General features: G+C 46.2%; 1 protein-coding gene across 5 annotated transcripts in view; it reads left to right on the forward strand.

Annotated features, from left to right (window-relative positions):
- The window catches only part of Phc2 (polyhomeotic homolog 2), a 106377-nt gene that overhangs the window by 85653 nt on the left and 2656 nt on the right, over positions 1 to 18068 (forward strand). For 4 of the 5 annotated variants that reach the window (XM_047542125.1, XM_047542117.1, XM_047542136.1 and 1 more), the window contains 5 exons: positions 10541 to 10743; positions 12407 to 12536; positions 13382 to 13496; positions 14658 to 14799; positions 15869 to 16145. In XM_047542125.1, the coding sequence (XP_047398081.1) occupies positions 10541 to 10743; positions 12407 to 12536; positions 13382 to 13496; positions 14658 to 14799; positions 15869 to 16145 (867 nt within the window). Of the gene's footprint in view, positions 1 to 10540; positions 10744 to 12406; positions 12537 to 13381; positions 13497 to 14657; positions 14800 to 15749; positions 16146 to 18068 lie in introns of those variants that run through there. The other variant, XM_047542142.1, reaches the window with a different exon arrangement.

Here is an 18068-nt window from a genome sequence, read left to right on the forward strand (position 1 = left end):
TACTGTTAACCACAGATTTCCAGTGTTCTAAGATGAGTCCAGATGTTGAAGAGTCCCAGTTTGCTTTTACAACTTTCTTTAAAGTGCAAGGAAATGTCTGTTTCTTGGATGATTTTCTTCTTTGCAGTGATATGTGTTATCATTTCTTTTAAGAAGAGATGACTGTTAAATGCCATGTTATAACCTGCTCTTCTGCAGTAGATTAGGAAGACCATTCCTGATACCGAATATCAAAACTGTTCACAAGAAAATGAAAGTTCATGACTGTTGGGAGTTATTTTTAAAGCTCTAGTTGCATGGCTATTATGTCTCAAATAGTACATAATTATTCCTAGTTACTGATATCTTTAGTATATTTGAAACCATCTGTATGTGACTTAAAGCCAGACAGCTATATTAAGACATTTGAAACATTTTAAATGATATTTTAAAACAAAATTAATGGCAAACAAATGCATTAAAAATATCTTGATTTAATCCACATTTCCAGGCCTCCAGTATTCAGTATTAATCTGTTCTGTCAGTTGACTGGTGGCAAACAGGGTGATTGAAAGCTTAGACGGTGACTATGAGAAGAAAGGGGTAGTGGTTTCCAGAAGAAACACTCAGGACTGATTTATAAGATAAGTATCATCTGGACTATTATATAGGCAAGACAACTGGAGTTGGGCTGCCTCCTCCACCCCACCATGTTTCTGAGATTATGAGTGATCCTGTAATTGGTAACTGAAAATAAATAACTTGTCATACTGGGGGAATGGTTGCTTTTCTAATGCCTGAAAACAATTAGAGCATTTACTAAATATTTCTAGATTTCTTTTATAAGTGGGAAGAAATCCATCTTTTTTTTTTTGCAGTGCTGGGGATCGAACCTAGGGCCTTAGTGCTTGCGAGGCAGGCACGCTACCGACTGAGCTATCTCCCTAGTCCCGAAAGCCATCATTCTTGAGTTTATTGTTAGCCTTTTAAACTCATTTCAAACACCAGAACACCTTCTGCCGTTACAGGTTTCATAACTTTACTACTAATTAGGTAAAGAGGTTCTTTTTGTCTCAGGATGAACCTTTTTTCTGGTTTCTGATGTTCTTCTGCACTGTCTGCTTGATAACTCTGAGATTCTTGATTTGTATAAAAAGGGAATCTGGCATTTGTTTTCTTGCCCTTTGTATTAATAACTATTGATGGTGAATTGTGAGTTGGTTTGCCTTGAAAGGCATTTCTGTTTCTTGTTGTCACTGTCAAAGTGAAGGTAACACTTTTTCCTGAAACCTGACCCCAGGAGTGCCAGAACTGGACACCCTGAGTAGACCGAGACATCTGGCGAACATGGACATTTCCTCTTGGGGCCCAGGAAAGACTAGCTATCCTCTGGAACTGAAGCGACCAGGCCCAGTGAGACAGACAGGGAGGTTAGGGCCACATCCTAGTCTTCCCTGAACACTCAGTGATTTTGCCACTCCTATAACCAGGACAGGCCTATTCCACTCTGTTGTGTTGCATTAGCTTATTTAATTCTCAGTGCGACTATGTAAGACAGATAGCCCATGCCATAGATGAGGAAATTGAGGCCTAGAGTAACTTTCTGGCATTAGAAGCTGGGGTTCGTGCCTAGGGCCTTTCTTATCTCAGTCTTTGATGCGTGTAGCACAGTTTCTGTACATGTATTCAATGCCAGGTATTTCACCTAGATAAACTAATAGGGTAACCGTGCAAGACAGGCAATATGATCCTTCTTAGAGATGTAGGAAGTACGACATGGCAGGTGCTGAGTGCCTGAAGCCACACAGATCATCACAGGTGGAGCCACATATATCAGCCCAGATCTGACTCCAGACCCAGTTCTCTTCCCCGCTGCCATTCTTCCTTCCATCTCCTGTGATCTGGATTCTTCTCTGGAGCCTTTCTCCTGATCCCAGACTTGTTGCCTTTTGAAATCATAGCATCTGCCAAAGTACTGTGCTGTGAGAGCACCTGGCAACCCTTGAGCTCTGCATTGGATACTGTCGTATGGACTGGCCTCCATTGCCAGTGCTAAACAGAGCTCTGAAGATTGCCTTGACCCCCTGCAGCCAGGGCTACCTATCATTCCTGGTGCACTGGTCTGTTGGAAGTCACCCTGTGGTCCTGCTGTTGTGTTTGACCCTATTGTGGTCCCAGCCTGTGGCCTGGGAAGCAGTTCAAGCGGCTGCTTGGAAATCCCCCATCGCTCCTGTTGTCCTGAGCTGCAAGGGGGAGGGCAGCTGTTCGCTCCATTGATTCTTTCCCTACTAACTGGGGTGGCAGCTTGGAAGACATTCAGCTGTTTACAATTCAGCTTATGTACACTTTAGCTGGGGATTGTGGGTGAGTCAGAAGGGCCCCTCTCTCTGCCTGTGTCCTCAGAGACAGCATGAAAGTCAGCTGTATGGTAATGGCTGCCAGCAAGGGAGGAGCCAGCCTTCCTAAAGGATGTCTTAGCTGAGGTGCTTGAGAAGACTTCTTGCTAACCCAGACTCAAGAAGGTCATTCTGCTAACCAGCTCCCTCCGCTGCATGGAACCCTAATGTGGCTCCAGAGCCTCACCCCCGTGACTGAAAAGCTCACCACTGTGCTGGGCAGAATGCCCCAGGAGGTTTCTTCCCTTCTGTCCAGAGGTTCTTCAGAGCAAGCTGCTCTTGTTGGCAGAGCTGAGAAGGGTGCTGGGGGGCAAGCTGGTGATGACACCTGTGTGAGAGCCCCAGCCTGTGTGTCCATCAGGCAGGGAGGTCTTGCACGTCTGACAGCTTCATCCTCAGCTGCACTGTAAAATTACAAATATTTGGCACTGGTTCCTCTGGTTTTTCCTGTCTGGTACTCAGTACAATTTTTTCACCACTAAGAGCTCCTTCAATGTGTGTTCTGGAAGATACTGCCTTTCAAGTGGCATTCGTTTGCCTTGGTTCTAAAATGCACACTTGTAACATGTATAATCTGCACAGGAGATGCATGTGTGATCAGTGTGTAAATCTGTGTAAAAACTTCTGTGAGGGAGATGGGTCATTTTAAATTTGGGGAACTTGCTTTTAAGTAGCAGGTTTAACGCTTTTGAAGGTAGACATGCTGTTTCCGTTTAGATGTCTTGAAATACTGGATCTAGCTTGTGGGCTCCCATTAACCTGTTCAGGATCCTGTTATTACCACCCCAGGAATCTCCTTTCTGAATGACCGACCACACCACATGTGATAGATATCTAGCCTCTGCTTCAGAATGTCCCCGAATGCATTTTGCAGTTTTACCTGCTTTTCCCAGGTCCTCTTTTGCTGTCCCATGGTTAAACAAAGCACAGCTCTCCTTTCACAGCTCCACTTGAGCAGTCCATTCAGGGAAATCTAAAGCACTGGATTCTGACCTCTGACTGGCTTGGATAAGTCACCTCACCCTGAGATCAAGGTGCTTTATTAAAATTAAGAGGGTCAACCCTGGGCCCTTCTAGCTCTTAATCCTCTGTAAATTAGTGCCCCATCACCAAAACAGTCACCACCTTAGTCCTCTCCCTACCCCGCATCACGTGTGTGTGTGTGTGTGTGTGTGTGTGTGTGTGTGTGTGTGTATAACCCTGAGTACGTGTGTGTGTGTGTGTGTGTGTGTGTGTGTGTGTGTATAACCCTGAGTGGGAATAAGTTTTAATCCTCTGAACTCAGTACCCCATTACCAAAACAATCACTGCCCCTCCCCGCACCCAGCACACACACCTCTGTCCCTAAGTGGGACTAACTTTTAATCCTCTGAGCTTGTGCCCTATCACCAAAACAATCGCTCCCCACCCCCACCTCTATCCCTAAGTGTGGAGGGAGAGCATGTGTTTATTTGAGTGCAGCAATTCACAGGAAAGTGTGAATGACTGTAGGTATACACTTGCATTTGAAAGAAGCTGAGAATCTCTTTAATTGATGGACTCTGTGAGGGTCCCAAGATAGAGCTCCAGCCTGCCTCCCCACCCCCACCCTCCTCTTCACTTTCCTCTCCTGGGAACGCAGGAGGTGCAGGGTGTGGGGGTTATCAACATATTGGTGTTCTTGATATTCACCTCCTTCATTTTCAGAGTGCCACGGACTGTTGGGGGAGCCTATATATGAACTGGAGATTGTAAAGGGTGGCCCCAGACCTCTCTCTGCAGCTTACCAAACTGCAAGACAGCATGTTGCTGGGACCAGGAGCGGTCTGCATCTGTCTGTCTCCTGGATTTGAGTTCAGGGAGTCACTTTGCAGGTCTTCTGTCACCTCTCTAGAACAGGTGGTTCCTGAGGAACCCTCCTATTACCCCACCACCACCACATTGTCACTCACAGGATCTGCTGAGTGCACATAACTGCCAGCACCCATCATTTTATTAGTGGTCTTGTCTTGCCATTTGTGGAACAGAATTTACCTCAAGAAAATGATTCACCTAACTCTACTTCCTAAGTCCTGTAGTGACTTCATTAGCTCTGTCTTAACTCCTGCTGCCGCCAAACATGGGCAGATAGAAGTCTTCTCAATTAAAACACTCCTTCCTCATGTCTAGAGAAAGGGGGAAGTGGCCATTGGCCAGGCTGATGGGGTAGAAGCTCTACTTGTTTTCCATTTCCTCTGCTGTCAGGTCTTCCAGATTCATCAGACTTAGGTGCACAGAATGAATGGGTGCTAGGCCATCTGAAATACCCCTTGCAAATGTTAGTACTGAGCCATATTCCAACATAATGAATGATTTTGTTTTATCTGCATATAAAGAACATCAAGATTGGTCTGAAGTAGCCAAATTTTTGCATGACCAGGACCAGTTTGACCTTTGTCTTTAGGGGCCTAGAGCACACAGCCTCTCTGGACCTCCTGAGGGCAAGGCCATTTTTCTAGGCACCTCCCAGATTCTGCCTGTAGAGGTCACCCTCCCTTGCCAGGTTCCTGGGTCTGGCATAAATGTTTCCAAGGGGGACAGGAAATCTGAAATTCTTGATGCCTAGGCTTGGCTGCAGCTCCAGGGGCAGACTTAATGCTGTATCTCCCCTCTGCGGAGGAAATCCCCATTGTGACAGGAGGAAGTAGGCCAAAGAATAGCCATTCTTTATAGCCAGGTACCCAGAAATGCCACCCCTGAAGGCAGATACCAGCCTCGCCTCTTTCAAATCCTCACAGTCCCAGAAAGCAATTCACGTATCTCAGTTGGTACAGAGTTGCTTGTTTTGTCCTGTACTCTTTATGTTGACAATGAAAACAGAGACTCTGGGTTCCATACATCCCATTTAACAGACGTTAAGCATCGTTCCTGTCTTGGACATCAGGTTAGCCCCTGAAGATATAGAGGTGATTGAGTCATAGTCCCCTCCTATGCTTAGCAGAAGTGACCAACCCTAAAGCAGATAATTTCATAAACATAGGAGTACAGAGAAGGGCCACCGGGTGGTCCTTCCTATCTCATCCTGCATAAGGACTGTGTCTGCCAAAGTCTATAAACGAGATCAGAATTGCAAAGCAGTCTAGAGTTTGAGCAGACATTTTGCAAGTATCCCCAGCCATGCTGTTTTGTTCATGTTCTGTTCATTCTTACTCAAAGGTCTGGCCATTTCAAGGCAAGCCCCACGCACCTCCCCACTGGAGCTTGATTTTACTTCCCTCCCCAGCTCCTCCTCTAGGAGCTTGCCCCACCGTTCAGTTCAGTTTCAGGTGCCAAACTGAATAAAGGCATCTGAGACCTGTGGGAATCCCTGGCAGCACTTTCATCCCCAGGACTGGCTAAGAGAATTGAGTGAGGAACCGAATTCCAAAGATAGAGTATTTCTTTGTCTCTTTCATCTGGCCTCAGGGCCAGCAGGGCAGGTTTCTGCAAGTTTCACTGTTAAGCTGCTTTCCCCCCAAGCAGGCCGAAAAGCAATCTGGGAAAACGGGAAGCAGATTAAATTAATCTCAGTGTGCTGAGCTTGGCAGGGGGTGAGATTGTGTTTGGTCATTCCAAAAATAGCGCACACTCCTTTGTTACTAAAGCAGATGTCCAGCTATTGGCCTAGAAGATAACTGCACAGCAAAACAGCTGTGAACCTTTGTTATTCACAAAGCATCCTCCCTTCTGGCCCTTAGATTCTCTCTGTCCCGTAATCTTCCCCAGGGCTATCATAGAGGGTGGGAGCTTCCAATGTTAGGGTGAAATGATTTATTAGTTTGTCCTCTCTCTTAATAAGATCCTTTTTTAAGACTCAGATTCAAAGTCTTTGCTTCCAGAGGCAGGAATTGGTTCTATAGCCTCTGAACTAGTGAGCATATCTGGGTTGGGCATGAACAAAGAATCTAACCTCAAGACCTAGGCCCGTCTTACAGGCACATCAGTACACGCAGGTCTCAGAATAGGGATTTCAGTGGAGCAAGGATAGAGATCCCATAAGAGGGGACAAGGTATTGGAACTGTTTAGTGATGACTATCAAGGGGGAGTGACTCCAGAATTCAGAGGAGAGTGGATTAATTCCATTGTTAACCCCAGAGGTTAAATTAAAACAAGGGGTATACTCACTTTCCCCTATAGGACTGTGCGCTATTAAAATTTTTTTAGAAAAATTCTTACCAACCAGATCTCTCAAATGATTACATTTGATATATTATGCTGATTATTAACTGGGCACCTGATGTTAAAAGGTGTAGACAAAGTAGATCAAGGATGACTATGAACTCACACTTTTTTTTTTTAGTACCAGAGACTGAACCCAGGGGTGCTTAATCACTGAGACAAGTTCCAGCCCTTTTTATTTTTATTTTGAGGCAGGGTCTTGCTAAGTTGCTTAGGACCTCACCAAGTTCCTGAGGTGACTTGATACTTGTGATCCTCCCACCTCAGCCTCCCAAGCCACTGGGATTACGTGTGCCTGGCTAAACTTAACACCATTTTTATATAAAGAGTAGTTGAAAGAGCAAAGGTAGTTGCCTGGAGGAGAGAAGATACACTGGGTTCTTGAGTGGCACCCTTCATTTTTGAGCATTTATGGTACGCTAGCATCGCGCTGCTGTTCATAGCAACACAGTAAAATAGATATTAGCACCCTTATTTTATATCCACTTTCATCACTGTGACAACACCTAAGAAAAACAACTTGGAGAAGAGATTTATTTTGACTCACGTTTTCAGAGGGTTCAGTCCATGTTGGCTGGTTCCTTTGGTTTGGGCCTGAGAAGCGGCAGAATATCATGGTGGAAAGTGTAGTGGAGGAAAGGAGCTCAATTAATGGCAGCTGGGAAGGAGAGAAAAAGAGAGGAAGGGACCAGGGATAAGATATAGTCCCTAAGGGTACACCCCTAGGACCCAATCCCTCCAACTAGGTTTTACCTCCTACCGTTTCCAACACCTCCCAATAGTCATTCAGCTCTGATTCCCTTAGTGAATTAATTCATTGGTGAGGTCGGAGCCCTCATGACCCAATCGTTTTATGAAACCCACCTCTGAACATTGCTGCGCTGAGGACCATTCCTCAGCACATGAGCCTTTGGGAGACATTCCAAATCCAAGCCATAACACCTGTGAAACAGGCTTGGAGAGGGACCGTGACCTGTCATAACTCATTCATTAATAGAAGCCAGTCTCTAAGCTAGTTCTGAGCCGGTGTTTATGCTCAGAGTACACATCCCGCTGACCTTGGTCTCGTTGGTCTGAAGGAACAGAACCTGGATTAATGGGCAGAAATTTATAGGGCAGATTTGGGGCTCGTTATAAGGAAGAACTTTTAAGTTGCATGACGCTACAAACAAGGTTCATAGGTAGCAGGTTTCTCTGTCACTGGAGATATTCAAACAGATACTAGGAAATCACTGGGAAGGGTACTATGGAGAATATTGGTGAGACATGGACACCTACTTTGCGATCCTTTGATCTGTGGTTCATGAGATTCCTCAGGGAGTGTTTTAGTAGGCTCTAATTAGAAGGAAATAGCCATCATCTAAAATGCAATTTTAGTTTTATAGTAAGTTTTTGTGTTTTAACATGTATCCATGCTTTTAAATATTATATGCATTTGTTTCTTTGTATTTAAAATATTAGAAAATAAAAACTAAGCCAGTTGTGGTGGTGCATGCCTGTAATCCCAGTGGCTCAGGAGGCTGAGACAGGAGGATTGTGAGTTCAAAGACAGCCTCATCAAAAGTGAGGTGCTAAGCAACTCAGTGAGACCCTGTCTCTAAATGAAATACAAAATAGGACGGGGGATGTGACTCAGTGGTCAGATGCCCTTGAGTTCAATCCCCAGTACCCCCAAAAAACTGAGGAAAATGTAATGGTGTAAATATAGATTTAAATATTTAAACTTAAAAACAAGCAATATGATTGATTTTCATTAACTCAGTTCTAGCCATTCGTAGTAAATATTTTTCAGTTCCCAGATGCCTTTACAAATTAGACTAATTACAAAAGGGGAAAAATTTCTGTCCTTTCAGAAAAGCTATTAAATTTTTTCTTTTCCAAATGAATATAGACACTTAAGGGAATTTTTCTAACTTACTAGTGTGTCAAACAAAAATTAATGTAGAAAAATCCCTCATCAGCCACTTCTCTTGAATGACTTCTGAGCTGTGAAATTTGTTATATAGTTGAATTGTAGTTGAATGAGTACTAAAGATGGTCATAGACAGTGCTTTTTTCATTAAAAAGATTTATCCTGGTTTATTGAGCCTTAAGACTACTTGTAAGAAAATGAGCCCAAAGGGGACAAGGGCCTATTGTGACCCAGTTAAAAAACCTTTGATAAATGTGTCTATTTTGATTTCCCCATGCTGCATAATTCCCATTCCATCATGATATTTTGGGTTCTTAACATAAAATAACATCTTCATGTAAAGTTTTGTGCAAAAATTATTTTAACAGATGTACTGAAATCATTTTTTAAAATCAATATCACACACCACTGGGTTGTGCTTAATATTAATAGTTGTGTTGCAATAAAGAAATAGCTTCTCCTTTTTAGGAAGCTCCAGGTTAAAGGCAACTGAGCCCAATGGGCAGTTGGTGGCAGTAGAGAATGGCCCTGGGTAGAGAAGCTGGTGGGAAGAGAGCTAAAAAATAAGGCCATGAAATCTTGCCATCTAAGCAGTGAGGCAACTCAAGAGAGGTGCATTTGGAAGAAGAGGACTGAGGTCTGCAGTGGGATTGTGTAAGGCCCCTTGTCACACTTTTTTGGAGTAATCTTAGGTCTTTTATAGGAAGGTTACGTTGTCCACGAGAGATGAAGGAATTTGCTGAGGGTTGGATTGGGTATAGAGCTGTGTACTGGACGAGGGCTTGATAGCACAGGGCCACACCAGTAGCACAGAAGGTCCTAGCCCTGCCCAGCATCATCTATGGTAGAGAAAGAAAATTTATGCATATCTTAATGCAGTGACCTCAAAAACCAGTGTCTGGATAATTCAGATCCACATAGTAGTGTCTGAGGGTGGTTTAACACTGAAATCTCTTGGCATCAATTTCTGGTGTTCAGTTCTTTGATTTTTTTTCCCCCAAAGTTTCACATATTTATTACCAAGTCAACTAAAACCAATACTATAGCACCTTTGTAACTAAAAAAAACCTCACATTCTCAGATATTCTCAACTGTCCAGATAATGGTGACATTTTCAGCTTGATATGATAAGACAATCATAACCTTGATACAGCATGAATATGTGTGCCATTTCATGTGTAATTCCTTATAGTCCCAGCTTGGTTCTCTAATGTCTCCTCTTGGAGACATTAAAATAGATAAAACTGATTTTATTATCAGTTTTCATTCAAATTCATTGGGGAATGGGATCATTTTTCTTGTTTCTTGGCCAGAAATTACTCCTGAAAGTGTTAGGAGAAAACATGGATCCCAGAGCTTTGATATTCACAGGGCTTTTAAAATCTCATCCTCCAAACAGGGATGATGTATGTCTGTAATCCCAGCAATTTGGGAGACTGAGGCAGGGAAACAAGTTCAAGGTTAGCCTGGGAAACTTAGTGAGGCCCTCAGCAATTTAGGGAGACCCTGTCTCAAAACATAAAATTTAAAGGGTTGGGGGTGTAATTCAGTATGGACTTAGCCTGGGTTCAATCTCTAGTACCAAAAAAAAAAAAAAAAAAACAACACCTCCAAGGAAACTCCTAGAAGGTTCACTTAACCTTTGACTACCAGACTGCATTACACCCTAAAGCCTAGATGTACATAGTAGATGTACATAGTTTAGCTTTTCTTCTTTAAGTGTCATCTTGAATACAACTTAATTTTCTCCCTCAAACTGAATGTTACTTTATTTGTCAAAATCAGTGTTGCCCAAGGCTTTACCTCCTCAAAGACAGAGTTCTTGACTAGTTAAACTGTGTTTAGCACAGTTGGGGTGTTAAGAAATACTGCTACCTGAGTTGCTGAAGGACTGATTATACTCACACTTGGTTGTGTGTCCATTGAAGCAGTACCACTTTTAAGTAGGTCATTGAGGGAGGGAACTGCTTGGATTGGTGTTGGCATTTGGTGGCATGCTTTGAGTCCCTGCTGTCCTCTCCAGGCCTGGCCGCTGCTCTGATCTCTGTTGCTTTGTTTCCCACTCTCCCCGTGCAGAGACAGGGCAGGGCATTGTTCATGCGCTGACCGACCTCAGCAGCCCCGGCATGACCTCAGGGAACGGAAATTCTGCCTCCAGCATCGCCGGCACTGCCCCCCAGAATGGTGAGAATAAACCACCACAGGCCATTGTGAAACCCCAAATCCTGACGCATGTTATCGAAGGGTTTGTGATCCAGGAGGGGGCGGAGCCTTTCCCGGTACGGACTACTTCTTTTCCCCTCTTTTTTTTTTTTTTTTTTTAAGTATATTTTGGATGTGTATTAGAATATTTTTACATTTCCATGTACAGTTTCTGAAAATGTGAACAGTTTGCTTTCCTTGCTAATCCCTCCCCTTCATTCCCCTGAAAGAATGTCAGAACCATTTCTTTCTAGGATTGAGTATCTCTCCAGAGTCCAGAAGGGCTTAGTGATCAGGAATAATTGGCAAGACCCCTCAGTTAGAAGTTTCCCAGCACAGACAACTGTGTCCCAGCCTGGTAACTTGTGACCTTTTGGCTAGAAGGGAGTTAGTTCACCTTGAGGCATTGGTGAGAGACCGTGGGCTTTGGGGAATTAGACCTCATCAAGTTTTGAATGCCTCCACAGCAAAACTTTGGCCGGTTATCAAACAAAAAAAAAACCTGATTATTACCGAGTTCTCAGAAATGAGGGTGGGGAGCAGGGTTGCCACCTGAAACTTGTTCTTCTAAGGACAGAGCCTGGATGGGCGTGAATGAGATTGAGGGCCTTTAGAAAGGGCACAGTCTGGGGTTTGCAACAGAAGCAGGAGACTGAAGGGAAGTAGCCAGGATCAGGAAGATGATCTGTTAGAGAAAGGCTCCACAGCCAATGCTGTGCAGCGTGACTTGGCAGTGCTGCTGCTCTGTCGTGTGCAGACCCTGGAGCCAGGTGCACACTGGCCTGTCTCCTGACGAGGATTATCTGGCTGCTGTAGAGATAGGCTTCTGGGATGCCGTCTGCCTTTTGCTCATTCTTTGGATTCATGGGTGGTTCAATCAGTCAGCAGAAAACTGAACTTGATTAACCTAGATGGGTGAATAGCCCTTCTAACATGCCAAATGACAAACAGGTTCTTGTCCTCTTTACCCTGGAGGTTTAATTGTCCAAGGTCAGTGTCAGAGAAACCCACCTGGAGTCCCTTAGCCATGAGGGGCTCTACATTGCTGCAACCTTCCTTCACTGGACCAGGCCTCCCCTGCCCTTGCAATAACTCTGGAACCAGCTGTCCTCACAGGGTGGATGCAGGTTGACAGCATCACCCTAGAGTTGGATACCAATTGACCTGGCCACCAGGCTGCCTGGACAGAGATAACAAAGGGAGGACCAAAGGGGTGAATAAGCCAGTCTGGGATCTGGCAACCAAAGGGCCCCTGTGCTGTCACTCAGGGTCTGATTTTTCATGCTCTCCCTGTGGCCTCCTGTCCTTCTGGCTTGGGTAGGGTAGCGGTGAGTGGAGGACAGTAAGAAATCGGAATCTCCTAAGTACAGTCATACACAGCCCTGCCCCTGCCTGGCAGCATGTGAGCTCGGGATCTGGCACTTGGCATAGCACTGTGGGCAACCTGATCTCTGCCTCCATCCCTGTCCTTGCATATGGAAAAATAGATAGTCTCCTAACCTCCCAAGCCATCTCTTGGTCCTGACCAAATCCATTTCCATACTTTGGTGCCCAGTGCTTCCTGCCTTGGGAGCTAGACAGCAGAATGGGGCCTTGAGCAGGGCATCCTTGGATGATGATGTGGGGGGTTTGCAGAGGACTGACATCTGCCTGGATACTTTATACATGTGATTGTGATGAGGCTGGTAAGGGAACTGCTCCCACTTAACCCTTGTGGCCTCCATGTCACCTGTCCTGTAGGTGGGACGCTCGTCCCTGCTGGTGGGGAATCTCAAGAAGAAGTATGCACAGGGGTTCTTGCCTGAGAAGCTTCCACAGCAGGACCATACCACCACCACTGACTCGGAGATGGAGGAGCCCTACCTGCAAGGTAGGTGCCTCAGACCTGGGTTTGAAGACCTTCCAGGGTGGCAGGAAAGGCAGATCTTTCTGAATGTCCGTGGAGGAACTTTGAATAGGGACTGACACATATTTCCATCCACTGAGCATTTCCTCCAGTCCTTCTTCGGCCTTTATCCCTAGAGAACAGGGATGGGAGAATTAGGTGTCCTTTGTCCCCTGCTTCTCCAGCCCCACTCCAGCCAACCACAGGGTTTCAGGAGCTGCGCTTTCCATGGGAGTCCTGGGCAAATTCTTAGAGCAGATACACGGGGCAACAGACAGGCATTTCTGTCTTTTACTAAAGAGCCTGCATTCAGGACCGGGGTTGGCTCTGAGGCACAGGTGTGCAGGCAAAGACTATATTTTGCTCATGAACCACTGACAACCTGGGGGTCCATATCGGGTACAGGAATATGGACTCCGGGGTTCTCTGACCCAGCTAGATGCACCAAGGTCAGGTGGGATAATTCCAGAGGATCAGTCATGACAGCATCCAGAGTATTTCCTCCGAGTCTCCTGCTTCCTTCCATGATCATGAAGGAAGTCATCAGTGCTGTCCCACCCAAGATGTGCTCCAGGCTCGTAGCACTTGGCAGGAAAAAATGTTAAGTTTACAAGGGACACCAGACACCTGGGGAACATCCCTGGGGGGAGATACAGTCCTTCCAAAAACAGTGGCAAAAACACTGGCATTGTCCAGGCTAGACTGCCACTGCATGTGATATCCATGGGGACATGAGAAAGAGACAGGATAGAGTAGGGAGGCCCTGGAGTGTGGCTGCACTGGCATCTGGGAATTTCTCCTCCATACTAACCCATTTCTGTACTTTTCAGAATCCAAAGAGGAGGGTACTCCCCTCAAACTCAAGTGTGAGCTCTGTGGCCGGGTGGACTTTGCCTATAAGTTCAAGCGATCCAAACGCTTTTGTTCCATGGCTTGTGCAAAGAGGTGAGTGGCCTCCGCCCCACTGCCATGCCTGACACCTTCCCTATCCTCAGGATTGCCCCTGGGAATCTTGTTTTTATCCATCCCCCCCACTTAATTGTCCACCCCAGGAGGCCACAGGTGTGGCTTATCCAGCATCCTTTTTCCTTGGCCTGCCTGGATGTACTGTTGCATTCCTAATGCACCAAGCCTGAGAAACCAGGCCCCAGAGTGGATCAGAGTGCAGCAGAGTCTGGACAGGAAGCAGTGCCTTAGCTTGCTTGGCTTTTGGGTCCCACTGGCACCCTTTCTCTCTGTCTGCCCTTGGCAGCTACCACCTCCTTAGGTAGCTTTGCCTGGAACCATGGCATGAGTTACATTGTTCCTGTGGCAAGTTTTCACCCAGCTTAGAAGACTGATGATCATAATGAAAACCACTCATTTATTGAGAACCTGTCAGTTCTAGTCAGTTGATATACATTGTCTCATCATCAAAATAACTCTGCAAAGTAGCTATTACTATTGTCCTCATTATACTTACTATTGTTCCATTTGTATAGGTTGGAAAGTAAAAACTAAGGCCCAAAGGAACAATTGTGCTTCAAGTTACATAGCTAAGTAAATCATAGGCAAGAGCATTAGACTTGTCTGACTCTAAAGTCTTAGGTGGTGTTTGTACCAAGGTGGAAGAGGCAGCTGACCTCGAAGCCTGGAGTCCCCCAAAAGGAAATCTATAGGTCCCAGGCAGAGGTGCCCTGCAGATTAAGCTAGAGTCTACTATCCTCAGCCCTTGTCCCACCTAGGTTGTACTGGAGGTGACCAAGGCCCCTTTGTCACACTTTGCCACACTACTGTCCAACAGGACAATGCATAGTAGTTTCCTGGCACAAGTAGTATTGAGTAGAATGTGTCAGCCAAGCTCCAGATTGTTGTGTTAAACATCACCGATGTTACCTCATGTCACTGTGAGACCAGTTTTAGAAGGTGAGTGGTGTTACCCCAGCTCCCTGTGAGGCTCAGAACTTAAGCTGCCACCCGGTGCCACACTGAGCACCAAGTGGTGGAGTCAGGATTCGAACCAATAGAGGGACTCACAGTTTGCCAGACAACCTGGCTGTCTTGTTCTGCCTGGTGCCGGTGAGCCCTATGACTGCTCTGACTTCCCTTCCCCTGCATCTCGGGCAGGTATAATGTGGGATGCACCAAGCGAGTGGGACTTTTCCACTCAGACCGGAGCAAGCTGCAGAAGACAGGGTCTACCACCCACAGCCGTCGTCGGGCCAGCAAGGCCAGTCTGCCAACACTTACCAAGGATACAAAGAAGCAGGTGAGAGGCAGGGAGAGCCTGAGACTGCATTCCACAGGTGCCCACCAGTCTCCCTGCTGGTGTGGCCTTCCACCCACCTCCCTGCAGCAGCTGGCTTCAGTGAGCTCTGTGCCTTCTCCTCAGACCAGTTGGGTTGGGCCTTCCCTTGTGTTCCTTCATGTAGACTCAAGGGTACTCATGAGGCATCTTACCCTCTCCAGCAGCCTTGCCCGACCACCACCCTCACCTTCCTGCTGACCTGTGTTCTTGACTTGGGGACTGTGGAGGTGGGGGTCTCCCCTGCCTTGTCCTAGGCAAAGACAGGCTGTTAGGCTACCACCTGTCTTTGGAGGGCTAGATGAGATGGCATCCTCCACCCTTCCCTGGTTCCTCTTTGCTCCTTGAACACTGAAGCACTGAGTTCCTGAAGGTCACCACCAGCACCCTGGACATTCACTTATTAAATATTTTTTAGCAACAGCCCTGTGGCAGGACCTCTCTTAGGCACGGAGATGCCAAAGGCATGTTCTTACCCTGAAAGAATTCAGAGCCTAATGCGTTTTTTAACCTGTTGTGTAATTTGCTTGTTGTTTTCACCTTAAACCTCATCAAGAATTTGATGAACACTGTGGTCCAAAATGTACATACACAAGAGGTGTCAGAAGTAATTTCCTAAAACCAACAGAGCCCTGGTTTTAAAAAGTCACATCTAAAAGAAAAGGTAGATGTAAGATCAGGCCACTGCAACATAGTGTGGCACAGGTGAAAGGCCTGTGAGGGACTGACCCTGAGGGTTGGAGAAGGGACAGCACAGATGATGCTTTTTTTTCTTTTTTAAATTGTCAGTGAATCTATATTTTGTTTATTTATATGTGGTGCTGAGAATTGAACCCAGTGCCTCACACATGCTAGGCAAGCGCTGTACCACTGAGCCACGACCCCAGCCCCACAGATGATGCTCTTTGATCCAGGGTCTCTGAGGTGCAGTAGTGGACCAGGCTGAAAAGGGAGAAACGCCTGCCTTCACCCGTCACTGCTGATCGAGACGGTTGTTCGCTGTCCTGAAGAAGCTATTTCTCTCTGCTCCCAGCCAACAGGCACTGTACCCCTTTCAGTTACTGCTGCACTGCAGCTGACACACAGCCAGGAAGACTCCAGCCGCTGCTCAGATAACTCCAGCTATGAGGAACCCTTGTCACCCATCTCGGCCAGCTCATCCACCTCCCGCCGGCGACAAGGCCAACGGGACCTGGAGCTCCCAGACATGCACATGCGGGACCTGGTGGGCATGGGACACCACTTCCTACCAAGTGAGCCCACCAAATGGAATGTAGAAGATGTCTATGAATTCATCCGCTCTCTGCCAGGTAAGGCCCTTGGAAGTTCCACACCTGCCTGGAATAGCAAGGAATGAAAGGGAGCAGGAGACCTTACCTCAGTCCACCAGGAAGGATTAGGTAGTTCAATTAATGGCTCAGGTCTAGGACCTGGGGTGCAGAGATCAGTAACGTGAGCCCCCTGTCTGTAAACTTATTTCTAGCACAGAACACATAAGTAATACTCCACAGCTCTAATTTTAAACAGCTACCATTACACCTCTGATACAATAACAGCTTTCATGTGGTAGGTGGTCTGCATAAAGTGCAGAGGTGATAATGAAATTAACCCCATCTCTTTTCATGGGGTGAACTGGGAGGGAAGACAGGTGACAATGTAGGAAATCGAAGGAGGGCATCAAAATTAAGAACATTTGAACTGAATGACAGTGGACAAGTGCACCTTTGCCAGATCTTTGTTCAACCACAGCAGCTTGCACCGAGGCAGAAGACATGGAAATGCAGGGCAGAACTGGTAGCCCTTGGGCTTGGAGTGCTCATGGCTGTGAGGACTGGAGTCTAGATTGGTAGACCTGTGTCATTCCCAGATGGTCAGGTGCTCCCTCTGCTCTGCCAGTTTTATTCATCCACTACTTAGTCGCAGTATTGATGGCAACCACAGCCTGTTACAGAGTGGAATGTGACATAGTAGCTGGGAGCAGAGACTTCCAAACCAGACAGAACTGGGTTCATACCCTTGCTCTGTCCCTTAACCCAATGAATTTTCATCTATTACTACATTCCCCAAATCTGTCATAGCAGAGTCTTGTTAGGTAAGGACTTCTGGAGGGTTGCATACGTCAGGATCTCTTATGAGATTGCAGGTGTCTTCTAGGGCCAAGATCTGGGGGCTTTGCTGAGACCAGAGGATCCTTTCCAAAGATACCTCAGTCATGCAGTATACAAGTTGGAGGCTGGCTATTGGCAAGAGGCCTTTTTTCCTCATCGACCTCTCTAGAGGCTGCTCACTGTTTTCATGACATACATGGCCACAGTGTTTCCCCACAGGTAGTGAATCCAGGAGAGCAGGCAGAAGCCATTGTGCCCTTCAGAATCTAGTCTCAGAATGTCACTTCTGCATATCTTGTTGGTCATACAGTAAGCCCTGTGCATTGGGGAACTCAGAGGGACATGAGTACAGTAAGGATTATCAGGGGCCATTTGGAGGTGGGCCATCAGTTAACCCTTGCCCACCATAGATCAGGTTCCTTCTTTATGCATTTAGCCCCCTGCCAGAGTCCCCAGGAGTCTCAACCCATGACGACATTAGTTGAAGTCTAGGGTCTTGTTTTCTAACTCAGGTCTTACAGGAATGAGGTTCCATGGGTCCAGCTCCTCTCAGTCTGGAGACAGTGAGGACTAACAACAGGCTGTATGCTCCCCTCTGCACAGGCAGCACATGATGGAACAGGTGCAGAATTATACACACTCAATTAAAAAGGGGAAACAGAGGGTTGGGAATCAACCCCCAGCACCGCAAAAAAAAAAAAAGGCGGGGGCGGGACAGAGCATACCAGAGTCACTGTTCTACACCCGTTCCCAATTCAATATAGGTTGGCGTTTTCTTGATTAGGACTCAGCCTGGTGCTCACCTCTGGTTCCACCCTCTGAATCACCCTTTTTTGTGAAGGTGACCTGACTCTGCAGTGTGGCAGTTTTCTTAGCCTCTAAGCCCACTTCCTACTGTTCTTGTTTCTATTACCTGACCTTCCAAACCAGTATTTCTACCCACATAATTCTCTTAAAATCTTTGTAGTGGTTCATTTCATTAGACCAAAACCACACCCAAAATTGTCTTCCGGATAAACCTTTTCACCATGTTGGCTTCCTTTGAAGCCCTTAGGATTCTCAGGAGCCCTGCGTTGATCAGTCTGTGAGGCTGCCCAGACTCCTTAGAGAGCCTCTGAGGCATCA

This window comes from Sciurus carolinensis, chromosome 1 (assembly GCF_902686445.1).
Source record: "Sciurus carolinensis chromosome 1, mSciCar1.2, whole genome shotgun sequence".
Classification (NCBI taxonomy): Eukaryota; Metazoa; Chordata; class Mammalia; order Rodentia; family Sciuridae; genus Sciurus; species Sciurus carolinensis.